General features: G+C 38.8%; 1 protein-coding gene across 3 annotated transcripts in view; it reads left to right on the forward strand.

Annotated features, from left to right (window-relative positions):
- Positions 1 to 17,447, forward strand: part of CCND2 (cyclin D2) — a 36,824-nt gene extending 19,377 nt beyond the window's left edge. For 2 of the 3 annotated variants that reach the window (XM_065742371.1, XM_065742373.1), the window contains one exon: positions 16,335 to 17,447. In XM_065742371.1, the coding sequence (XP_065598443.1) occupies positions 16,335 to 16,490 (156 nt within the window). In that variant the 3' untranslated portion in view covers positions 16,491 to 17,447. Of the gene's footprint in view, positions 1 to 8,138; positions 8,327 to 16,334 lie in introns of those variants that run through there. The other variant, XM_065742372.1, reaches the window with a different exon arrangement.
- The last annotated feature ends 9,453 nt before the right edge of the window (positions 17,448 to 26,900 follow it).

Raw genomic sequence — 26,900 nt, forward strand, 5'->3', positions numbered from 1 at the left:
TTTCAAAGAATGTTGCAGACATACTGTGCAAGGCCATGTCAGAGAGGAGAATATGGCTTTTATATTTTTGCTGTTTTAGGTGTGTTTTTGGATTCTGTTAATTTGATATTTACAGATACACATTTAAAGCTCATTTTCTTTCTTATAGGATATACGTGAACCTTTCTCAGGTATCCCAGTGATTCTTAATGTAAAGCTTTTTTGAAATACCTTGCAGGCTGGACAACTTATTCTCGTGCTGAGTATTTTAACCCGATTGATTCAGTTTGGAAAACAAAATACCTGTAAAAACAGCTCAGTTGCTTCTGAGTGGTCAGAAGAAAACATGTTACTTTCATGTGTTTTGTTTGAAATCTAGTTGTTTTTTTTTTTTCTGTCAAAAATACACTTTTTGCATTCCTGGTAAATGTCTACCCAAATTTGGCTGAGCATAAATGCTTTTGAAGTGAAAAGAAAAAAAAGAAAATCACTCTTCCCAAGTAACAAAGAATTCTTAGCATTTTACTAGTCATATCCTCTTCAAGAATCTGTTGGCACTGAATAGAGGAAAGCTTTCTTCTGTTTACATCTGATCTTAGCCCACAACACAGACTAATAACATTCTTACTTGAGTCAGAGCACGCTTGGTACAAAGGGGATTTCTAGATAATTTAGCTGCTCAAACTTTAGATATTCAGAGAACTTAAATATGCTGTGATTTTTCAAGATATTTACCTATGGCCAAGTTTGGAAGATTCTGATGATTATGGGAGAGCTGGCTGTAACTCAGTCTGTCTCCTGCAAGATTCAAAGTCTCAGCATAACTGAAAGGAGCTGTAGTTGTTAACTTGTGCGAAACAGCATATTTTTCATCAGCCAGATATTTAGAAATGGCAGAAATAACTTGGTAGTTGCATTCTGTGTGATGTCTGTTTTGGAATTAGAGGAGTCAGGACTGAAAAATTTCATCCTACTTGTTAAAGCTTGAAAGATAAAAGCAGCTGGAAACAGGGTCTTGAGAATTATTAGGCACTTTTAAAAGTAGATAGTAATGTCAGCCTCATCTGTGAAGTATATTGTTGGGGAAGAATGTACTAGTTGGCTTCTATAAGAGTTAGCTCAAGGCTGTGTTAATGAAGAGTAAAGACTATTGTAATATACTTTATGCTGGGACTTAATTAAAATGAAATGAAAGCTTCAGTTGTCTGATTTCCTGATTTCTGATGCCTTAAAGCTGTTCTTGCAGTGATACAACTAATTAATCATTGCTGCATGAATGATGCTGTTTTCAAAAGGTATGTTGAGGAAGACCAAGAATGTAGAGCTTGGAGGCTGCAAGAGTGTCTCAGTGTGAAAGCAGGGTAACTTGCAGAGTTCACGGTTCTGCAGGGGCAAATGCTCTTGCTTCCCTTCTTGCCTCTTGATAGCCTGCAGAAAACTGTGGACAGCTGGAAGAGAAATCCTCCCTGACCAGCACAGCTTGGGGTAGAGTGCTGCAGGGTTCTGTTGCACATAGGGAGTGCCAGGGAGTTTTTCCTAGCTCCTCTGTTTTGCAGTTGGCTTCAACTTGTAAATAAAAACAATTCTCCTGCTGTGAAGCCCGGGATCCACGAGGAATGTATAACCACCATGGATGCTTCTGATATTTGAAACTAGTTTTGAATTACATAGGAGCAAAGAGATGTTTTCAAGTCCCATTGTTGAATGAAGGATGTGGAAAGATTGCTTAGCTTGGAAAGTGGAGCATTTTCATAAGCTTTCAAGAAAATTACGCTATCTGAGTTAAAGCATAAGAAAATTGAGCTTTAAAGTTTCAAGGATATGGAAAAAAACAATGATAATGAAATCCTATTCTAACTTAACTGCAGTGAGATTTTTCTAAACTTTTACTAATTCTTGAAGATAATTATAGAGTGCTGTTTTCTAGGAAACAGTAGCATGAACTGAAAAGCTGAGATATTTGAGTTATTGTAGGTGGACCCTGGTGTGGCTGAGAGTGGAGTTTGGAATTAAATGGTGTAGTATGTTGGAAGTTTCAATAAGAATTAGACCAAAAAGGTGTTACTAATAAACAGCATTTAATTTAGATCCCTGCTGCTAGGTAAACAAACTAACACGAGTGTTTCTTTCAAAAACACAGATGTTGTTTTTCCTTGTATGAATTCAAAGTGGTGCTTTGGGCTTTAGATGAAATAAATGATGTTGTTTTTGATAAATAGCTGCCCTTTGCCAGTTGGTGAAGGTTAAATCATGGTCTAAAAAAGGCAGTGATGACCCATGAAAATCTCAGTTTCATTATTTCTTCCACCTACTGAATTAATAGTCAGAGAGCAAATCTTTGAGAAACTTCAGGGCACTCAGCAGCCTTATAGGTAGTGAAAATAGACTCTGCATAGTATATATCTGAGTGGCCTTTTTTGATAGTTATTGTCCCAAAGAGATTATAAAAGTTAGTCCAGTACAACTTCACACAGTTTTGGCAGAATAGAGATTGCTGCTGGAGTGGGAACATTTTCTTTGCAATTTCTTGAAGGCGAATGGAGACTCTGGTAGGCAGAGAGTTAACAAACTTCTCACAGGAAATGCATGAGCTCCCTGAGCATCGTTTGGTGGATCATTGCAATGGAAAAATAAACAACTTGGCAAGTCAGGAATTTTCACAGCATCCCAGACAAGGACTCCAGTGTATGCAGTATCCTGTTCCCAGTGGAGACAGATGCTTCAGAATAGGATGCAAGTATTCCTGTACTGTACAACTATAGGATGTGAGAAGGGATAACTGAATGGGTAGGGAGTAAGCCTGGCATTTTGGGAGCTCAAGTTCAGTATTCTGCTTTGTCACAGATCTACCTTGGTTTAGTCTCTCTCTTCACCTCCTAGAAATGCTGCCATCAATTCAGTGTGCCAGCTTGCTAGCCGTGTGTCTGGAAACTGCCTCTTTCTTTGTACCTGGAATCATGCTTAGAAATCACGTGTGTCGAACATGATTTGACCTGGTTATTGCTTGCATCTCCCTTGAGTCTGGGAACTGTATGTTTTCTTGTTCCCCAGATCTCCTAATGGAGAAGTGTAGAGGAATCTGAGGAGCGTAAAGAAACTATTGCAGTTCTGTGTAGAGAAAGGTCTTCTCTATTACAAAGCTCCTTGGAGCAGAATTCTAGAGGCTAGAATTTGAGCAAATTAGGCACATAACAATGTTTTAAAGATAACTCTACTCTGAACAAAAGGTTGAAGTAAATGACATTCAGCAGTCCTTTCCAGCCTTTTTCTGTGACTTAAAAGCACTGAAACAGGAAAATGATGTTCTCCTACTAAAATGCTTTTATACTTAAGTCACTGATGAAAACTGGCAAGGCCAGATCTCAAATTAAACTAGTTAGCAGTTGCTTGCGGAATAAAATGAATAGTAGCAGCCAGAAGAGCTGGCCTGGTTAATTCTGTGTGATGGTGAAGTTTATGTCTGCATAAGGTGCATATTCCCTTGTGCACAGCTTTCAGAATGACAGAAGTTGTTCTTGACTGCATCAGCGATAGGCAGAGGATTTTCAGGCATACCACTTGTGGGATTGTATGCAGTCACCGGTCTCTTTTAAAAGTGTATTCCCACATGGGACTGGTGTGTTCTGGAAATATTTGCAAATCCAAGGCATGTTTGAAAGCTTGTGGTAGTGTGAAAAAGAAACCAAACTTTTCTTAGTGTCTTGTCAAAAACAACTGAACTGCTGAAAATGTGGAGTCAGGCTGTTCAGAAAACTGGGTCCATAATAAATGGCATTTAAAATATCTGCACTTAAATGTACTGCATATATTAGTGCTGGGATTTTTTTTTTAAGATCTGAAAAGTCCCTTCATAAAGATCCTTGTAAATTGCTGTACAAAACTGGCATTTAGTACCACTGCATTCAAGAATTTGTTTCCTGTTGAGCTGCAGTTTAAAATCTTGGAAAACTGTCCTTGAACAGATAGCGTTTGAACATTGTCCCTAAAGCACATACACCAGTTATTCTCTCATTTGTAGTTTTTAGGGCCTGTGGTTTTGGAACCAAGTATGAGGACTTGCTGTCTCTTATCCATCTTTATTTGTTGCAGACCATGTTTTGTATGCAAGGAAACAACAGACAAAATAGCCTCCAAAGAAAGGAAGAATGAGATAGTTTCCTAAGTTGTCTTTGCCTGAGTTGGCAGCTGCTCTGGTTCATTCACTTTTTTGTTCTCCAGTGAGTGCTGTGCGTGTGTAGTAACAATGGGGTGATGCAGTTACACTGTAGGCTAATAGCCGAGTCCTCTGCATTTATGAATGGATTTGATGGAAGAGTGCAGTGCTGTGAGAGCCAGCCAGCATACAGAGGAAGTGAGGCCCCCAAGTAATGAGCTCCACATCACAAACATAGCTGTCAGAGCTCAGGGACTGGTGATAGACTGCAGTCATCTGGTTGGAGTCTTGCCCTGACCCATGCTGCTGCAAATGTGTGACCTGCTTGAGTTTACGAGGCTGATAGTGGCCAGCAGAGATTCTCTCCAGGCATCCTCTGCACTGAAGCGACTTTTTGTAGGGCAGCAGATTGCTTATCAAAATATTGGATTTTCTGAAATAACCTATCACAGCTTTTGTCTAGTAGTTTCAAAATATTCTTATACTTGTTTAAGAGAAGTCAGCAACCTGAAGTCACATTGAGCAGGGAGTACAAAGTAAAGCATGGCATCTGCCCCCTGGATCACCCTAACAGTGTTTTGACTTTACTCTTACTTTTTCCAGTTCTGAAAACATTGTTCTTCCCTCTTGGTATGAGAAATACCCACATGAGCAACAGGAAACCAAATACTTTGCAAGTAGTAGAACCAAATCTAGAAAGTGTACTGCTCAAAGTGCTGAAAAAACCAAAAAATTTCTAAGAAAAATGTGCCAGCTTTCAGATGCTTTATGCTAGTCATCTTACATAATCTATATGAAATGCTCTTTGGAACAGTAAGTTTTGTTGCATTTTGTGGATGGAAGGCAGTCAAGTTTATCTGTAATTGATTGTGGGGTTTTTTTGTGTCACAGTAGTAGTAGGCACATTTAGCAGGGTAAATACTTACAGTTTTAAACTGCATCCAGTAAATGTGAGCTCGGTTAGATAGAATAAATGCAGTAAATGGGTATAATATTCTCACAGCTGCTTTTCAGGTTGTTTGGAAGAATGTTGGCATGCTGATGATCAGTGTTTTGCAAATGAAAGCCCTCATTGGAGAAGGAATTCCTGTTTATGTCAACGATGAAGCAGAGGAGTCCAGCCCTCATCTAGGAGTATAGATGACACATTCCATACTGGAATTACTGTAAATTCCATCTCTTCAATGCAGGTCGCATTGCTGTTTTCGTATTGCTTGGATAACTTGATTACACAACAGTTGAAAAGGTTGAACAGTCACTTGAAGTATCTCCAGCATTTATCCTATCAAGTCTTGAACCTAAAAAAAAAAGTCCTTTCCTAGTTTCTTTTGTACAATTAGTTTTAAAGAAGAGAGATTTAAAGCAGTCAGCAAGAGCATTAACAGTATTTGTGAAGTTGTTAATGTAGAAGGCCAACCATGCTCTAATACAGCAAAGCCAGAAGAATTTTACAGGATCATCAGCATTGGGAATTTCAGCACACGACAAAGCATCCAGGGTTTAGATCCAGGCTTTTAAATCTTGTTAGGAAATGCAGGAGCATAAATTAAATACTAGCTAGATTTTTTTTAGTTACTTATGTGCATATTTTATGTACATTAAATAACAGCCCTATTGTTCATCTGCTGCTGGTTGTGAAGGTCTGCAGTTTGGGTTTAGAAAATCCTTGGGAAACAACCTGCTCGTGACTTAGAGTGATTGCCCTTATCCTTGTCATCACAAAGGATTTAATGAATCTCCTTTGCTGTTAGCCTAACCTTGGTGTGACTTGGACTGCAATAGCAATGACAGGCCTGCTGAATCTTGCCAGCTGCAGTTGTGTTTTCATTGGAGTAGCCAGGCTGTGCTTTTGTCAGCTGCGTGTCTACACTTAACCTGGTAGGGTCTGAGATACAGCTTTGTGGTTTCTCACTAGTCAATCAACACTGCTTCTTGAGTTTCTGCTGCTGCCAGCTTTAATCTTATGCTTCTTAGTAAAGCTAAGATCTTGTTAAACGTTATGTAGTGTTTATGTTTAACAGAACTGCTGTGAGACCTTGGTAAATAGTGTTGCAGGCTGGTTTCTTCTCAAGTACTGCTGTGTCACATTTTCTCTGAATGCTGCCGTTGCCAAGTGAATACCATTTTGGATGGACAGAAGATGTCTGGCTGCAAGGTTCAAACCAGCTTCCGTGTCTCCCAAGTGTTTCTAGAAATTTAATCATTGATAAAATAATTGAAACATTGGGAGGCTTGCCAGGGTGAAGCCAAAACTGTGATGCAGAAGGGGAATCTGAGAGTCATGGTACGCAGAGTACAGTGTCCTGAACCACTGTGGGGAAGACCAGATCCAAGTTCATCACAGAAGAGCTTACTTCTGCAATGCAAACCTTCCTGCCTGCTGGAGAGTGAGCAGCAACTCTGAGAAAAGCTCTGATGGTTGCTGACAAGAGAATGCCTGTCAGAACTGGGTGTTACATGGCTTTTCATACCTCTCAAGCACTCTTACCCTTGCCCTTGCCCCTTTTTTTAAATCAATCTGATGGTGGTCTTGCAGGATGGAAAAGATACCTTGCGTCTGTTTATCTCAATAAGAGTAGGGGTGGTGGACATCCTGTGTGAACAGGTTGTATGGGTTATGATGAGGTGATTCTGGAGCTCGGAGCAGTTAGGTCTGAAAATTTACTGACTACCAGTACGAAGTGAGAGCCTGCTGGCTGGATTGAGTTGAATGGGATTCCTCACCTGGTGGCTTGCTAATTGTGACCATTTTCACAGTGACATAACTATTAATTTAAAACCAGAAGCTAGGGAACAGTTTAGGTCACATATGAGTGTGTTGAGAAGTTCAGGAAAATGAGTTGTATATAATGCATGATCTTTTCTAGTGCCTTTGCTTTCTTTTGAGATTGTCATGCGTGGAAATGGAAATTCTCAATTGCTGATGGTAATAACTAGATTCTGCCATTTTATTGGTGATACCTCTTCCCAGTCATTTTCACTACCAACCTTTTTATGTAGAAAAGCATTTATACTCCTTCAACTACTTTTCAGTTGTTCTAGTAAAATGTTCTAGTAAAACCATCCAGGAATGAAGAACTCTCCAAAAACATAATTAAAAAAAAAAAAGAGATACAATAAACTTAATTGCTTTTTCAGTTCTGCATATGCTAAAGTAAAAATAAAAGTGGAGTTGAAGGTACCTGAGCTATTTTCATCATTAAATCTATTGGACCATAAAGAAGAATGAGGAAGTTGATCCACACTTAAAAAACAAAAGCAACCCTATGATATTCTGAAGGAATGGCCTACTCTCTGTATTGTAAAATCTAAAGCTGCTAACTTCAGTACATTATACTGCTCTTTCAAAGAACATCTGCTGAAAATAGTGCAATTCATATATATTTGATATGATCTTTAAAGTTTTAATTTTCTTTAGTCAGTACTATCTAGAACTTGCAAACTGGAAGTTTGCTAGTAAAATACATATATGTTTAGCAAATCCATGGATGAAATTTCAAGGGGTTAATACCACTGTCTCATGGGAAGGCCAGATTGTTTGCCATGATAGCTTTTTCCCATTTTATTTTTTTTTTTCTTTGTATTGTATCACTTCGTATTGGTGGTTCCAGCGAGACAAAACCAAAGTGGTATCCCCATCTATAGAATACAGCACTTCCTATGATAACATTATGGTAATTGGGCTGATTAGTTACAATAAATTATTTATTTTTCCTATTTCATTTAATGTTACCATCCAGCTGGTATATTTCATAATTATTGAAGTTAGTTGCGGATTGTGGCTGTGGTACAAAAGCACAGCAAAGGTGGTTTTAGGATGACAAAGGTGATTTTAGGATTTATTATGTAAGAATTCTAGCATTTTTACCATGCGTCGTATTGATTAGGTCTGAACTTCGTCTGCCATCTCCCATTTTATTAGAAAAGCCACTGGCAAGTTTAGTTAGTATCTCATTTGGCTCAAAATATGCTGCTTTTTGGTATGCACACCACTCTGTTTTGCCAGGTTTCATCTGTTGTCCTGCAGATAGTGTGGTCAGTAAAAAGCCATCATGTGATCTGAATACCTTGGCAGAACTAGCACTGTGGGCTTGTATGTGATCTTCACAAAATCATTATAGTAGGCTGATGGCTGAGGTTACACAAATATATGATTAATGATTGCACAGCCTCAGGTGGACTACTTGATTGTATTGCAGTGAGAGATGAATAATCTGGACTTAAATCTACTGGTATGTTCCAGCTCATTTTGCTGCATGACTGAGGTTCACTCGAGAATCAGGTATTGGAATTTTTTTGTTGGCATTCTTTTTTTTTCTTAATGGATTTTGATTGTCAGACTTGAGAACCTATAAAATGAAGTTTTACTGTTTTTGTTTAAAGTTGGTTTCCAGCCAATTCCAGTTCCTGAATGGATGCTTTACAGGCAAAACTGCAAAGAATGTTTAACTCATGTTAAAAACTGAGTTTTAGTATCAAATACCAGTTGTTGTTTTTTTTTTTTGAAACTTTTCACACTGAGTGCATCATGCTGATCATTGTGCCATAGTTCTTTTTGTTTTAAAGACTTAAGTAGTGCACTGTTTTCACATTCAAAATGTAGGTGTAAATCAGAGCTAACACGTGACAATAAATCAGTGGCTTATGGGTATCTGTATAAGGTAACATCCATGCAAACTGGCAGTTCCAGTCTGGACAGCTTTATTGGTTTTATGTACAAAATGACCTATTTCTGTATAAAAGCACTAAGAGACTTTAGCCTTTTCATAAATTAAATAAAGCATTGTATTGATGTTTTACAAGTTTTTATAATTTCAGAGTAAATGACAATGTGTAAAAATATTTAGAACCAGAGTTGACTCCGAGTACTCGGGCCTTATGTTCCGTATCTCACTGCCCTTCCTTCCCCAAGCCTGGCTATTCAGAAGTTGCCTCATTAAGTATGTCAGTCTGCAGCTGCTTTTAAAAAATAAAAATAAAAAAAAAATTCAGAAGGACATTTTATTTTGAAATTTTACATCACTCTGCTTTAGAAGAAGAGATTCTCATAGAAAAGGAGTATTAGCAATTTAGTCTGTTATATGAATATACAAATGGGTGGCTCTGCTCTTTCTTCCTTTTACAGATCTGATCCTGCACACTTTGGCCGTTGACTTAAATGCAGACAGGTTGGAGATCTGCTCCAGGGAGACTTGATGTAGCCAGAACTGGCAGCCTGTAGGCTATGACTCTCCGTGACTCACCATGGGGCTCCCTCAGCACCAGCTAGGATTGAGTTATACCATTTTTATCACTGAATCTCTGCTTTCAGAGAAAGGTAACTTCCAAACGAGCATCACAGAGTGAGAGCTGCTATTGAGTGAAGCTGCACAGAAATGACATCTGACTTGACCCAGACGAAGATACATTTGGCAAGCATGTTGCAGAAAGAAAGTGTAGGGCAGGGGTGCTTCACTGAGCAGAGCTGCTGTCAACATCGATTAGGTCTCAGGCATTTGCTCAGAATCTCTTCAGGAAATGTCAGCACCTGTTCCTACAAGCAAGCTTTTTTTTTTTTTTTTTTTTTTTTTTTGAGGAAGTAGCAACACAGTCTACTGTTGATCAGTGTAGCCACGTCAGGTCTGTACTCTTGAAATGATTTGCAGTCTCACAAACAGGTAAATGCTTACGACAGACTTGAAACCAGGTTTCAAGAAAAGCAGGAGCTTTTCTTTATCTGAGTTTCCAATAGCTTTTGGCAGTGACTTTGAAAAAGACAGGAGCTGGACAAACTCCTTGACCATTAAAAAAAAATGTTTCCAATGTTAGGAAATCACTAAACTCCCAATAAGCAAGAACAAGACCCTGCTATAAAAACATTTACTTAATTTAATAAAAGTATGTGCTCTTACCTTATAAAAAAAAAAAAAAACTAAATAGATTTGCCAGCAGCTCCAAGAAAGCAAAAAGAGAAGGAAGCCTTTATCCTTACCTTCAGTTAAAAGGAGAGGAAGAAGTGAGGCATGCTAAAGTCTTGCTTGTAAGTCTTGTATCATAGAATTCACAGTGCTAATATTTTACTGCATCATTGAAGACACTGATCTTGTCCTCATCCTTCTGGGATGTCCTGCTCACTATTAGCAAGCTTGGTATTAAAAGCTTCCCTTCTCTTCAGGGGTAGTCCAGCAGACTGTGGTTCTCCGCCTTCAGTAAGAGCCACACACAGGTTTGAGTGTGAGCAGAAGCAGAGACAGGCTGCCCAATCCCCTGTCCACTAGACAAGCTCTGGAATGTTGGATTTTAGAAATCCCCTCCTCAGTCAAATCCCATTTCTGTCTAATGAAGCAAATTCATAAAGTGTGTGTTTGTTAACTGTTGGTTTTTTTTTTTATTAACCTCCTGCTGACATGGTTGCCATGTGAGGACTTCTGCAACATGGAATGCTGGGAAAGGCAGCTGGCACTGGTGAGGAACAGAGGCAGTGTGCAGCGGAAACTCATGTGGGCATGCTGCCCAGGGCTGGCACTGGGACAAGCTGATGTCCTGGCTCCAGCACAGGAAAACAGTGATCCAGGTGACTGCCAGTGTGGTAAAAGGCAGGCATACTGAGATAAGCATTTTTAAACATTACTGAGTGCTGTTTTCTTTTATCAGTTGTCATTTCCATAGCACACTTAGAATCCCCACATCTCTGAATTAATTTGACATTTCAGGTGCTCTATGATTCTCAGCTCCACGGTTACTGACTGGGTGGCAATGACACTGGTTATACATTGGCTGTGGGACATTGGCAGTTATTGTGCCTGTACAGTACCTCTTATTTTCCAAGGGCATCATATCTGAGCACTGGGATGAGTAATGGGAATGACATAAATCAGAGCGTGACCCAGAGATAACTGCAAGGAGTGATCTCTGGAAAACAGCTGATACAGGACTCTTTCCAGTCCTTAGATGAGAACTGGCACGAGGAAGAACAACTGCTGTGCTCTTTGAGTTGTGCCTATAGCTAGATACCTGAATTCAGTATTTATTGCTCGTTGATCTTAAACAAACTCTTCATCCCAACTTCCCGGCTTTGGTGTCAGGCTCCATTCAGAAAAGGAGAGTCCTATCTTTTGCCTTCCTCAAGAGCACAGGTCTTTTCAATCTTAAGATCTCTGAATGAAGTTCACCATATTTGCCAGCACCTGTATTAAGAATAGCAAAATTTTTGATGCTGTGTTGCCAGACTCCTGCTGTCCAGGATTTGGGAGAAAGGAGCTCCCGTCACTAGGGGAAGCTTCACTTTTCTCGTAGGCTGAGGAGGCAACAGCTGTTGTAGGTCTTCTCACGAGAATCTGTTTCATGGGTTTCATTCTGCAAGAGGTGACCACAGAGCCTAACATAAATTTTTCTGAGCATAGCGAATCTATGGAGCTAAAAACACACCGTGGTTGAAAATTTTGGTTGAAAGACAGCTAATTTTAGTAAAATTACCTGCTTTCCTTATCCTTCATCTTAGAAACAGTATCTCTTTTGTTGTGGTTGCTCCCTTTCAATAAAAGTGTCAGCCTAAGGCAGAGAATGAAGCATGGAAAAGTTTAGCTCCAGTAACTGAAACTTAGGAATGTTGCTGGTCATGAAAAATATGGCTTATTGTGGAGCTTTACTGGGGTGGATACAGCATGCTTGCAAAACAGTGAACTTGATCAGATTTTTCATAAGCGGTCCCACAGTTGCCTGCTTTCAAGACAAATGTGAGCACAGGGAAGGCTTGGTCTGTCCACGTGCATATAGTGTGGTAGCAGAGAATTTTAGACTCATCGTGCTGTGTTTCACCATAATGTTACTTATTATATTTATTTATCCTGAGGGATCAAACTTCTGGGTTCTGATTACATGCAGGTATCCCAGTTGCTGAGAATCAAAACATCTGTTCCTAGTTGAACACTGTGGGCTTTAGCTGATATGATGCACATCACTGAATATTTTTGTCTTCAATCCAGCCAGCATCCCATCCAACCCATTTTTCCTGGGTTAGTTTGAAAAGCCATTTTTCACATCCTCTCTTTGGCAGATGAATCTTCAAATAGGACTTATTATAGGACAGTTTCACAAAAAAAGGAAGGACATGACTTTACAGCTAGCAGTTGTTGACTGATAGCCAAGAAAAATGGATGTTCATGACACACCAAAGCTAATTGCATGTATTACAAATGTAAATGCCATTAGTGGAATAGATACTCTGCATTTGACATGTCTTTGCAAGTCTGACCAGGTTGACAAATTACATACATTAAATTTCAGGCTCTCCTGAATAACTTGGTATTGTATGGAAAAAGTAGGTGTTGCTGGTCACAGTCTTGCTCCCCGGAGTTGCATTTGCATTCTGTATTCCATTACTGGGCTGACATAGTGCCTGTGTGATTTGTGGAGGTCAGTTCCCAAAACTGCAAGGGATCAGGACAGAATACTCTTGTTAAACTCATACTGGCCGAAGCTGTGCTGCCTGAAGTCTTTAGGAGAAACCCAGTCCTTAATGAGCTCTGACACATAGCAGTGCTTCAGTGAGTTCATAGTATTAATAACTTTCCATGTATTTTAGAGGGACACTTGTGTTGCTGCCTTGTAGTTGCACCACCTGTTCCTGTACACAGTGCAGTATTGACAGTCTCTGAATCTCAGCACACTACACGCTGTTGCACTGTGTTTATATAGTCATGGCTTGGTGTTTTATTTTTCAGTTTCTTCCATAAGTAAGAGTTTTTCTATCTTTTCTCACATTCCTCTTTATTTTTCAATAACAAAGTTATTTGACCATCCAACATACTATGAAGAATATGGAACATATGGTAGTACTTCTAATAATCTTGCTTTTTGTTGCTGTCTGATTTTAATGATAAGACCATCCTATTTATTTGTTTATTCATATTTTTGATTGCGCAGGAGTTGTAACGCACAGATTTGCATTGCTGTGCTGTATGCTGGTCTTTCTTCAAAGTTACATTGTAAAGTTTGTAATGTAGTAATCTCAGAGCTTTGGTTATGCATTTTTGGCTTATAACTTTCTTTTTGTAGCTGTCTTTTCTTCAGTGTTTTCTGTGAAATAATTACCAATGACTGTTCCTGGTGCTGTTAAAATTCTGCAGGTAAAGGTGTGGGGAGGGTACCTTCTTTTTGTTCTGCTGAAATCCCTTTTCTCTCTGGAACGTGCTCAGAGAATTATGCTGCTGATATATTTGGGGCCATATAATTAGTTCCCTTGTTGCAGACAATACTTTATTTCCATCCTCAGTGCTTAGCTACAGAACAGTGTGATTTGTTCTGGGATTAAACTTTGAGTGTATTGTTCAGAGTATGGGATTCTTGTTTGGAGACTCAATACAGATTATTCTTGCTTCTTCAACAAAGATTCTTTAATGGAAAATACCGGACTGGCATGAATTGATGGCCTGTGCCATGCCATGGCGCAGTGTGCATTTTGAAAGATGTGCTGTTCAAGTTTGTGATGTTTCTTTTATTCTGGACCTTTCCTTCTTGCTTGAATTTTCACAAATAAATACACCTTTCTTTTGCCTTTGTCTTGAGCTGCCAAATAGGTGACTTATACAGGCACTGTGACAGGGCACTGCACTTTTTTTGGGAACCTCACTGCTCTTCTTTCACTTCAGTGTGATGAATTGGTGGAAAACTCATGTGACCCTGTGTTACATTGATATAGTATGTTAGTAATGTAAAGAGAAAAACAGTATTTTTTAAGTGAATAACCACTCATGTCATTTAACTTTGCATAGGAGTGTGCATATATACCCCACTCTCCATTTTTTACAAGAGCACTGAAGAACACTGAGTACTTGCTCAGGACAATACAAATGAACAAGGACAGGTGAAATATTAAGATCTGGAAATTCTGATAAATGTAGAATTACTGTTGTTTAACCTAGATATGTCCAACCTCTGGGCCTAGATGGCTAGTAATGCAGCGTCACAAGATCATAAACCTTCAACATTGTTATGTTATTTTAAAGATATTTTCCTTGAGTCAGTTGCACATAACTTGAGTGTGGGCTGGGTAGGAGACATCAGTGCTGTGGAGGGGAGGGTGCAGTGCAATGCCAACTCTGCCTCTTGCAACCATCACGGTATACTCAGTTGAATTAAAACCTATGTTTATTACACATTACATGTGCTTGTGCCACTTGACAAGTAAAATGCAGTGATTACCGATGACAGTGTTTCAGCTTACCTACATGTGCATGTGTACCTGTGAAGACATGCATTTTTCATTATGAAGCAGACAAGTTTTATAATTGAATTATTAAATTTGGCTTTGTGTTATTTTGTAAAATAATAAGGTAACACATTATTTTTTGAAGAAATATCCAGAATACTATGCCCTGGCTTTAGCTGAGGCAGTGTTAAGAGAACATTGATGTTTTGGTTGTTCCTGAGTGATTGGAGCACACCCAGGGCTGGGCCTAGCTGGGTTGCTTGGTGGAAGAGCTGCCGCCATTATGACATGGCAGGGGATGGAGTGAAGCCAGGACAGCTGGCTTGATTTAGGCAAGTGTTTATTGCATACCACGTGATACTATGCAAAAGGCTGTAAAGCTGTGGGGAGTTGGCTTAGGGCAACTGCTGCAGGGGATTTGCCTGGGTGTTGGTCAGTGAGACATTGAGTTGGTAATGAGGCTGTCAGTCAGCAAAAGGTTTTATTCTTAGGTGGTTGCTGGTCTTAAGATGGCAGGTAATTGCATTGTGTATATATATAGAGAGAGAAATATCATTGTGTTTTTAATTCAGGTTTCCTTTTCTGTTTTACTAATTAGTTTTCATCTCAGCCCACAAATTCTATTTTGTTTCTAATTCTTTAATCCCACTTGAGGGAGGAGTGATTGATCTGCTTTCTGGTGCTTAGTTGACTGCCGAGTTAAACCACAAGAGTACAGTGCTGACAAATGTTGTAATTTTCAATGTCTTAAGCTCACAAAAAGTATAAAATATTTTACAATATATTCTTAGTTAGCTTTGTGATACTTATTTGATTATTGTTTCTGATATTCCGACTAAATGGGGTCAATTTGAGAATAGGTTTCAAGATTTCTGAAAGATATCATCAATGTTTTTTTATATCCTGAATCATGAGAACAGCTTCTCTACAGTACAAAGGTGCTACTCCCTCTTGATTTATCTGCTGGGCCAGATGTGTTGGGTGTCAAACTAATAAGCTTGTCGATAAGAAAGCAGGATGGACATCCTTTTGTCCCCACAAGATAACCGAACAGATCTCTCTCTTCAGGAATAATGAGAAGCTCTCTCCCTTCAAGGTTTGAAAACTTTCAGCAAAATTGACCCTTAGGTTTAATTCCTTTGAAAACCAGAGTTTGGAATGTGATGAATATGCATGTGTTATACCTTTAAATATGTATTCGTTTCTCTCTTCAGTGTGCACGTTTCATGGAGAGATCCCCCATGCACCCAGCACTGTAATAAAGGGAATACCTGCTTGACATATTGCGTTGTTGTGTCAAGTTACTTCGTCGTATTTCCTGGCATCAATCCGCAACTCCATTTTCAATTGACTTAAAAATGTTACCTGAAAAATTTTAGTTGGAATGTATGGAGTTGCAATCAGACGTTCAGCTCAAGGAAAAATATTGGTTATGTGTCTTTACTCGATTTTTATAAGCCCTATCTTAGCAGAGACAAATATCCCTCACTTTGCAATCATACATTACTCTTGCCATCTGTTTTTAGCAGTGGGTACGTTTTGAACAACTGTTCTGAAAGGTGCAGGAAGAGTAAAATTTCATCAAAAATGTCTGATGGGCATCTTGAGATCTCAGTAAGAATTGGAATTGTTTCTTGAACCATACAGTGATGCATTAGTTTCACAAAAACAAGGTGAAGTATCCCACTCACTTGATGTTATTGTTGCTACATAGATGTGCTGTATTTATATATGTATACTCTCTTCTATGTTTGATAAAAAATATGAAAAAAATACATGACATTTTGTTAATACAGCCCAAGGCAATTCCTCTTCACTCAGTGTGGTCCATGAAAGCCAAAAGGTTGGACACCCATGATTTAATCCAGGGGAGTATGTAAATAGTGTGAATCTGAGAATTCAAGGTTATTTTCTGTCACAGCAGATACGCATTAGCTGCTCTTCAAACTTTACAAGTTCATTATGGAAAAATACATATCTAACCAACAGATCAATTTGCTTTTTATCTTCTAGGACTGCCTTAAAGCTTGTCAAGAACAGATAGAGTCGGTGCTAGTAAGCAATCTTAGGCAAGTCCGGCAGCAGCAACAACAAAGCAATCCTTCTAAGACGGTTGAGGAACTGGACCAGGCCAGCACTCCCACAGATGTGAGAGATATCAACCTGTGAGGACATCAGCACAGAAAGTCAGGCTTGTTCTTCCACCCCTTTTATTTTTGTTACTATTTTTAGAGTTATTTTTTTTAATCTACTCCCATGTAGAGCATATTTAAAGCTCCTTTAGGTAAAAGAAACTGAATGATGAAAAAAACATTTGGTGCCCATGGTGTTCTACAGAAGGGAATCCCGCAGTGTGTTTGGTTATTGCTATTTGGTTATGAATCAGTGATATTAAATGCTTATACAAGCGTACAGAGTAGCTAGATTAATGTAAGCCTGCATTTGTGGGAAGAGAGTATACTTGTCTGTGTATTATGACCTACTGCATACACCCCTTTTTTAGATTTAAGAAAGGAATTGTGTGTGCGATTTTATGGCTTGACTAGATTGCAGAGCAGTAGAAGAAGGGAGTAGGGCAGTGTGGGAAAAGGTCCCTGAAGCAACTGAACCATTTTGAATGCAGAAGAGATCTGCTGATCTGTCACCTCTGTTATTAGTCAGAAGTGTTCGTTGGTTCTCTGTATGTTAGTTTTGTTTACTCTTGCTGTCTGTGGTAGCTGCTACTTAAGAAAGAAGATGCTTTATTTTGTCAGCCAGAAGGACAGGTGTTTTTTTGTTTTGTTTTGCTTTAAATTCCCCTCTCCCTTCTGACTTCTTATACTTTTCCTTCAGAAATGGTTCATTGTAAACACAGCAGCATCTTTGGCATAAGGGCAATCCCTTTTACGCAACTATGGGCCAGGCCAAAGTTACAGAGTGCTCATGGTGTATGGAAGAAATGTGACAATTAATTTTGACCAGTCAGCTAATCAGACAACCTACGAACTTTGGATTACAAGATGCTGTGGATCATCTGTGGAAAAGCATTATATTCCTTTACAAAGATAATGCTTCTCATTCCTTTTGGCAGCTCCTTAGCTTTATGTAAAGACAATAAAGTGATGCTGTGTCCATTTTCCTTTTTAATGTATGTCACTGTGTTAAAGAAGATTTTGATTTGATGAGTCCTTTTCTATGTACCCAGCTTCCTCCACTGCCCTATCATGCTTTTTCAGCATTTCAATAACTTTGTTGATCCACAGTGAACATTATTATAAATCATTTCATTCAGAAAGCACTTTGAAAATTGTTCCTAAGGGATTAAATGAAATGGTTTATGACAATTTTGCCAAGGAAAAAAAAAAAAAGAGAGACAAGCAAAGCTTTTTATAGTTAATATTCTCCTGTATCTGGTGTACTTCTTCATTTGTGTTATTTCTGGAAATACAAGCACCTGCTTCAGGTGACATTCCTGTCATGACATTCCGGATAAAAGCTTCATGGTTTATATTGTTCAGTGCCACAGAAGGATCTGATACCACCTGTATGCTTATCCATGGACAATGAAAGAAAATTGCTGGTGCAGAAGACACAAGTGGTAAATGTTGAGCTTTGAGACTTGGATTTTAGTTTCAGAGGTGTATTCAGTGTACTTGAACATATTTTTCTGCTCCATGTGTAAAGAAGAGGCATTTAGTTGGCAAAGGAGTTGGAGCATTTTTTTTTTTTTTTGCACAATTGTATTAACAGTTTGCAAATATACAGAATGAAGTTGTGGGTTGCAATGTTAATGGTTACAGTTTTCAGAAAAAATACAGAAAGAACATGCTACTTTGAAAAATATTATATGGATGGACTCAGCTGCATTTGACTAGATGAGGGTAGAAGATGGAGTAAAGTTTTTGTTATTTTTTTTTTGTGCGCTGCTAAGAAGCTATGATTTGTTTCATTCTTATTCACATTAACAGTACTTAGCTGTATTGTTTCACTGAGTGTGCTGCTATTTTATAAACATTTTTATAATATATTATTTTACTGCTTAAATTTCAAATCCTGAAATAGATGGTTAAGTGGAGATATGATGAATTCTTTGATTTACTGGAAATGCCCTGTACAGGTTGGGTTGGTTTTTTTTTTTGTTTGTTTGTTTTTCCTAATAGTGTGTTCATGATTTTTTTTCTTTCTTTTTTTTCCTTCCTGATCACATCCTGCAGAGATGGTATACTTACCTCAGGTTTACTGGACAAGATAAAAATGGTTCCCATTTTCACAGTACCTCACAACATGACAGTTACTTATTCCCTGCTGAAAGCCTCAGCAGAGCTGTTGGTGTAAGTGGCTGCTCAGGGCCTGTGCTTTGGTCAGTGGAACACAGTTGCACCAGCTGTGTTGGGGAAAGATTGCAGAAAGCAGGGGCATTGGCTTCTTCATGGTCTTTCATAGTGGAAAAAATGCATTGGTCCCAGGGCATATCCAGGAGCAGCTCTTGTGCCTCCAGACCCTAATCCTGGATGCATGGATGATGTGTATGATGGCTAGGTGTCTCCCTCTGGGCACTCCAGCCCCTTGTGGTTCCCACACAAGCACAGGTACTGCCTGGCTCCCACAAGTTGGTAAGTGGGTGGCAGGATGGCAGCCAGGATGGCTGCTCTCAGACTCCTGCTGTTCAGAATGGCCAGCCCTGCCTCACAGCCCATGTGAACAGCCTGGCCCAGCTTCCCACTGTGCCTCAGTGGTCAGGTGTCAGCTCTCTCCCTATCCTCTCTGAACCCTGAGCCATATTGCTAGCCTGCTCAAACTGCTGCTCTGTGTGCAGAAGTCTCCATCTTTTAAGTTGCCAACAATAACTGCTCTTTGGGAGGCTTGAGGACTGAAGTGCTTTTCCTCCAAGTGGCTTCAGGGCTGCAGCAGCAGCTATAGGGGCAAGTGTAACACTTCACAGCTTACCAGAGCAAGTTTCGAGCAGCAGTGTTGCTGGAAAATGGTAACTGGCTGGCTTTGTTGTGGCAGTAGTTTTTTACACTGAAAGCATGTGAAATTCAGCATCTGCATCAATCCTAAATTAAAGATAGTTAATTTGGTGGAAGCATTGTGATTAGCAAGACTCCAGAGCCACATGCAGTGCACATATTTCCTGACAGATCAGATAACTGTTTGACAACTTTTGCATGCACAAGTTTTTACGCTAACTAATGTTCAATGGAGAAGCATGCAGATTGCAGGCAGAATGTTGCCTGTGCTTGGCATTAGCATGGCTGCACATAGAAAGTGTGGGCACTGCATGCATCACATTTAGATGCTCTGCTCCTCTCGGTTCTGCCAGGCAGCATGGTTGAGAATAGATGGGAGAAGTAGCTACAACTGTCCAGCTCTTTGAGAATTACAGGAGGTTTTCTGCCATCTATTAAAGATGGCAATCAGGGTGTTGGCTTCTGGAAACTCAGCCAAGTCAGTGAACTGACGTGTTTGCTGTTTTGGCTTTACGAGTTTACTTGGGTGCAGGGGTTGAAGGCTGGCCCCATGTTCTGCAGTGTCTTTGTCCACCACATGGCTCCCCATTGAGGCTTCTCTCTGCTATGTCACTCCATGCATGGGCTTCTGTACATTAACAGTTTAATAGATTTTGCTAGAAATGACTAAATGTGGCTCCCACATCTCACTGCAGCTGCAGCGACAAGTAGTAGGCTCATGAGCTGGTTTGGAAGCGGGCAGTACTGTGCAGCCCCTTCTGCAGTAGACTTAGAGCGGGCTTGTGCAACCACTGTGAGTGTTGGGAGCATCGTCCACTACAGTGGTGTTCTTTATAAGTATGTGACGTACTTGAAAAGAACATGAACAATTTCATAGAAGCATTCATAGCAAAAAGAGTACTATTACTTCAAATGAAGTGTAAGATTTTTTCCCTGAATTGCAGATATCACGAAAGCTTTCTATGGATTAATTAAAAAAACCTACTTTTGATGAGCCAAATGATTGGCATAACTGCATATAGCATTTGTCTCTCAGCGATCTGTTGTTTGTATTTCGATCTTCTCCTCACTCCCATTCATTTAGAGTAGGAGCACCATGTAAACAATATATTATTTGAATTACCAACATGCTTATAGAAAAAGAAAAATACAGTATTAGATTTTTATTTCAGTGATTTATATGGACGTCTCTTAAGTACTCAGTGAACCACGTGGCCACTGGATTTTTTCCACTATGTCCATTAGTATTTTCTCATGTACCTCAGAAATCATTCTCAGTTGCACAGTTCCTGTTCTCAAACTCTTTTTATTTTTATTTTTTTATTTTTATTTTTTGCTTTTTTGCTTTAATGAGTGTAATGCAATATCAAGTCAGCTATTCTCTCACAATATGTTCTTTAAGAGATGTGGATGTTTATATGGTCAGGGAACGCTAGGAAATGTGGTAGTAGACATGATCAGTGTAAACAAAAGTATTTAGAAAGTATGTGAGATGTTTCTGATGGATAAGACTCTGATACAGTGTAGTCTTGATTACCTTTTAAAAGGTCTTCTCTGTTCAGTGTTGTCCTTTTTTATTAATAATCTGTTGTTTTGACTAGTTTAAAGATGGTTTTAAGAAAAGTGTTCTGGTGGAATTAGGTATGCTGTGTAGACAATAAACTCACCTTGACCTAAATTTTTGTGTCTTGTTTTTATTCATTCAGTGTGCAAAAGATGATGTAATTCTACAGCTTTTTTCTAGATAGATTATGTTAGCAGATATATAAAATGAGAACTGTTGCAGTTTTCCTCTAGAACATCATTTATCAGTAATAGGCAAATTCTGACATGTTTCTTTTCCTTAAATCTCACTGGATCTTATCACAGAACAAATTCCTAAATATGATAAGGTTCTGGATTAAAATTTCTTTTTTGCAATTAAAATGAACTCCCAGCAGGAGCAGGGAGGTGATCATCCCCCTGTACTCAGCTCTGGTACGGCCGCACCTCGAGTACTGTGTTCAGTTTTGGGCCCCTCACTACAAGAAGGACATTGAGGCCCTGGAGCGTGTTCAGAGAAGGGCAACAAAACTGGTGAGGGGTCTGGAGCACAAGTCTTATGAGGAGCGGCTGAGGGAGCTGGGATTGTTCAGTCTGGAGAAGAGGAGGCTCAGAGGAGACCTTATTGCACTCTACCACTTCCTGAAGGGGGGTTGTGGTGAGGAGGGGGTAGGCCTCTTCTCCCTGATAAACAACAGGACGAGAGGGAATGGCCACAAGTTGTGCCGGGGAAGATTTAGATTAGACCTGAGGAAGCATTTCTTTTCTGAAAGAGTGGTCAGGCACTGGAATGGCCTGCCTAGGGAGGTGGTTGAGGCACCATCCCTAGCGCTGTTCAAGAAGCGTTTAGATGAGGTGCTAAAGGACTTAATTTAGTAGTTGGGTAGAGATAGTGATAGGAGGATGGTTGGACTAGATGATCTTATAGGTCCTTTCCAACCTTATGAACTTATGAACTAAGTACATGTGAGTGCACATTTTTGCAACCAGTTTAAATTTTATTTAAATTTCCACTTATTTGTTGCATTTAAAAGTCAACTGTAGGATTTCATAGTTTTTCTTCCTATAAGATTTGAACAAACAGTGATTGAAAGGAAGGGGTTTTACAGTGAAGCCAGTGGGAAGAAATGACCCTCCAGACTCCTTGCTTAGCCTGTGATTGGAAGACAGGACAGTAATTCTCTCCCAGTTTCATGCTGTCTCATGCAAATGCCTATGTGACACTTGTGACCTGTAATCAGTATCTCCTGCTCCACGACACTGTAAAAGAAGGGACTGCCTCCTTTCTACTGCATTTAAAGCTTTTGAGTGCACATAGGGAGAACAAAGAGGCACTGAAGAATGACAGAAAAATATTAGGGCACTGAAGAAAAAGTTAACACCATCATAAACTGAATAATTCTATAGATAATAATGGACAAATGAAGAGAAATAAAATGAAGGAAAAAAAAGATTTATTGAACAAGGAGAACAAAAATACTTGGAGGAAGAGAACATGTTGCTAAAATGAAAAAAACATAGGACCAAAAAGAAGTATGTATGACCAAATAGAAGAAAAAAAATAATTGATGAGATGAGAAATATCTAAATTATGAGATACGAGTCAGGAGATACTGAACCTTCTAGTAAAAATTACACAAAATTGGAGCTGTGGCTTCAGGCAAGGTACTCTTACAACTTCACTGGAAAGTGATTCTGAGCCTTCCATTTCATCTGTTACCAGCACCAAAGATTGAGATTTTAAAGCATAGTGAGCCCTCATTTTCCTCCGGTCACCACTTTGACATCACCAACAACCTGCAGTGTTTCATAGGTATAACCTAAGAGCCAAAGAGTTGGAATATGTAAAAGCTTATCTTTCAAATTCCATTTGTAATTTAAAGCTCAAGAGATGCCCACTGCTCTGATTTCAGGTCTTATGGAATTAATTCTTTTCCCTCTGTACAGTGTTGAGTAGTCTACTGAAACTTCAGTGATATGCTCTGCAGTTTTGTGTTTCAAGAAGTTTTACAGAATGTCTGTTGTAGCTTCAATAAAAATGTGTTGAAAATGAGCTATTGAATATAGCATGCAGAATTTAAAAAATTAATTGGACAAAAGCCTATTCACTTTCTTTAGAGAAGGCTGGCTAAATGCTGAGAAGCTACACATGATAGTGTTAAGTTTCATTATGTGGCCTGTGTGTATCACAGTCTTCTTACGATCTGTAAACAGTTTCTTAAATGATAATCTTATGTGTTACACAAGGGCAGCCTGAGGAGGGACAGCATAGCAAAATCATGCTGTAAAGCAACTGCATGCTAGACTGACTGACTTTTGTGTATAAGAAAATTATGGAGGCAAAGGGAAGAAAGTATTGAGATTAGTATTGAGATTTCAGGAAAAAAAAAAAAAAAGCAATTCCTCGGTGTTTCCAATCTATTCCTCAGTGTTTCCAATCTCAGCATATGAATTAGATTATGTTATATATTTTCCGAAATCTTTCTAAGGGGACTGCAGATGTAGTCTCTTTCTAAGTACAGAATTTAGCTTCATGTTTCAAAGAAGATACCATTCATGCTTTTTTCAGAAGTCTTTTCAAATGCTTCTGTTGCAGTTGCTTTATTTTTAAATGTATCAAATTATGTTACCACTCTTCATTCTGTGCTGCTCCAAAGAAGCAGAAAGCTCTACAAATCTAATACAACCTGTACAAGCAGAATTAAATTATATCCCTGCTTACGACTACAGGAGCTCTACTGCTGAATTTTAATAGGTTTATAATTTTCTCACTATCTTCATTTCTTACAGTGCTTTGTACTGTAAATTACCAGTCACATCAGTAACTGCAGAACTGGTGTGAATCTCTGATAAGTCTCACTGAGTAATTTCCTTTTTTTTTTTTTTTTTTTCAATAGAAAACATTAGGATCTAACATCTATGAAGAGAGGTGTGAAGTATATCTTTTGTAAATGACTGTCTAGAAAGTAAGATAGAAGATACATGAAAAAGAAACAGGTCAGGAAAGAGTATAGCCTTGCTTATGCAGCTGACTGTTGCTGAATAGTTTGCATGTTTTCAGTCACTTGCAGCCATAAATACAGGGTAGTTTTTAGATAAATTGTCTGTACTACTTTGCACATAACAGCCAGACAGCTAGCACTAAGGAAAACAGACTAGGCTCTCATTCTTTGCCTTCCATGGCACATTTCTTCCAGTTAGGGGAAAGTTTATTTCAAAAAGATTTTGGAGGTCCCTTTATGTTTCTTGTAGAAAGATGACTATACCATGTTTATTCTACACCAACTTGAAATACTAAAAGAAAAATAAAGCAACCTCTTCCCCATTGTAATGTTTCTTAATATCATGATATTTTTTAAATATTCTCAGAGATAATTTACATTACATCTGTGTGCAGCTACAAGGGCACAGATACCACAATATTTTTTTTAAGAGTGAACAGCAAGTGATCTTACGGTCACAACTGGCCAGGGGGAAATAGTGAAAATTTATGAGATCTTTTATAAGCATGTGCCAGGAAGACTGTCAGGTTGCAGCTCAGTATGGACTTCAGGTGCCCTATGGCTACTGCCTGTCCAGAGCTGAGTTTGTAAGGAAAGGTAACTCTTGGTTGCAGATACATCAAGCCAAGATCTGTTAAGATGTTAAAATAAGTAAAAGATGAGAAATTTCTGATGATGTAAGAGCTATGTTTAAGATGTGCAAGCCAAAGAGGGGCTGCAGTACAGTACAGTAAATGAAAAAAGGGAAAACATCTGTCTCCTTTAATGTCTGTCCTCCTGTGGAAATGATGTGCTGATAGCTCTGTGTTACTAATGATTTTTTCCCCTAAGAATAAACTGGGATGTAATTTTAGCTTTTCCAAAACATAGCATGCAGAAACTACTGAAGAATTAGGACAGAACAGTGAAAGAGAAAGGCCATTAGACTGTCTACGTTTGGGACCACAGTTGCTCTGATTATTTTATAATGCTTACTAGAGCAAGATCTCTAGATTTTCTGTCTGGAAACAGAGTCCCTGGAAAGAAAAAGATTGATCTTTCTAATTATTAGGTTTTTCAGCACCTGAGCAGAATTGTGAATGGGACAAAACTTGCTGGAGGATAAGCAATGAATGCAGCACTTGTTACCCCCACACATTCAAACAGTAGTTTCCCTCCGTTTTTCCAGATTCCTCATGATCAACCTCTTTGCCTCACTAAAACGATTTTTATTTCAGTTTCTTTGGATTTCCTTCTTACCTGTGGCTAAGTATTCATTTTACCAGAGTGCCCCGACACTATTATGTGTTTTCCCAAGTTTAGTTATTGGCCTTACAAAACATAAATTTGCAACAGAAATCTGTAAAATTTAGATGTGATTATCCTTGATAGCTAGCAGCACTGGAGCAAAAAAATACATAAAGTAACATGCAGAACTCAAATGTGAGCCTAATTCGAACCTGAGGGTGCATGTTTCACAAGGGCCACTAGATGGCAGTAGTGTAACTGACAGCTGCAGCTGTTCTTGGAGCTCCTGGAGGAAATGCTGCGGGTTTCACAGCCTTATGGAAAGCAAAGTGTTTACCTGAAACCTCTCACTTGCCCTAAGTTCACCTGATCATCAGCCAGAAAGCATGCATACGTGGCCTGAGCTTCCACAGTTCAGGGTCTATGCAAATCAGCTTGGAGTTCTGTTGAAGAAGTGCTGAAGGTTTTCTGTTGAGCAAGATAGTCACATAGGCCTGCAGCTGGTATATCACAATTAAAATCACCTAAAAATAAACACATTCTTAAAAGCAATTATGAGTATGAGGGCTGCTCCAAAAGTAATGCCTTGTATATTATGTTGATCTGTGACATCAGAGGTATAGAAGCTGAACCTTCCCACCAATATGCCATTAAATTTTGTCGCCATGTTGGCAGTGGTGGAACAATCTGACATTATGACGTCTGACATGGAATTGTGTATAAAGCAAAGGTGTGTAGCTGAATTTCTCCGTGCAGAAAAAAAAATACATCCATTGACATTCATTGATACTTACTGACTGTTTACAGGGACCAAACAGTGGATGTTAGTACAGTGAGGTGGTGGGTAGTGTGTTTCAGCAGTGGCAACAATGGCAGTGGGCTACCTCCTCTAGTCCAGATTTTTATGAATGCAGCATACAGGCTCTTGCCCATTGATGGTCAAAATGCGTAGCTAATGGTGGTCACTATGTTGAAAAGTAGTGTAGCTGAGTAGCTGAGAATTGGCTCTATTAAATAGTGTTATTGTATTCTTTGTATCTGTTGTTATTTCCATGGAAATACATGGGAGGCATTACTTTTGAGCAATCTCTGTATTTAGTGCAAAGGTATTACACACCTATGTTCTCAAGCTTGTCAAATTTGAGAACTGGCTAGAGCACAGTCTCCGTGCTGGGATTTGATGAAGTCATTAACTTTTTATATCAGCAGTTCCTTGAGAAGAGTATTTAGGTAGTAAGAGAAAATTCAGTGTAGGTTTCTGCTTGGCTGGTGTCCTTGTAAGAGCAGGAAGCAATATCAGATCCCAGAATGAGATGGAATACAGAGAATATAGCCCAGCTGATGACTTCTGTTTCATATTTCTAGTAGCAAGCTGTTAGTCCAGAAAGATGAGTTTCCCAGGAATGTTTCCCTGCTAATATTGTCTAATGTTAGTGTTATGCAATCCACGTGATAACAACTTCAGTATACAGTCACCATTGTTGAAATTTATTTTTTTTTAAATATGTTTCCCATTTGAAAAAAAAAAAAATTACAGCTCCACAAAAGATTTTTCTGCCTAAGATGATTTCTTCAAAATACTTTTCCTTACTTTATAAGCTTCTTTGCTTGTTTTAGCAGTTATGCTTTATAAACATTTTGTTTCACTGGGCCAATTTAGAACACAGGCCATAATAATAGACTGACATGATATGCTACAGCAGATCTGAGAAATAAGAGGAAAAAGTAAAAAAAATAAGGAAGGTGAAACACTAGAGAAATAATAAATATACATGCTGTGAAGATGAAGATGATGTCAACAAAGAGAAGATGATTGTTATGGTTTTATTATTTTTGCTGTATTATTGATATTCCACATC

The sequence above is a fragment of the Cyrtonyx montezumae genome, unplaced genomic scaffold, assembly GCF_038088225.1.
Source record: "Cyrtonyx montezumae isolate F1298 unplaced genomic scaffold, pur_monq_1.0 scaffold_3, whole genome shotgun sequence".
NCBI classification, from domain to species: domain Eukaryota; kingdom Metazoa; phylum Chordata; class Aves; order Galliformes; family Odontophoridae; genus Cyrtonyx; species Cyrtonyx montezumae.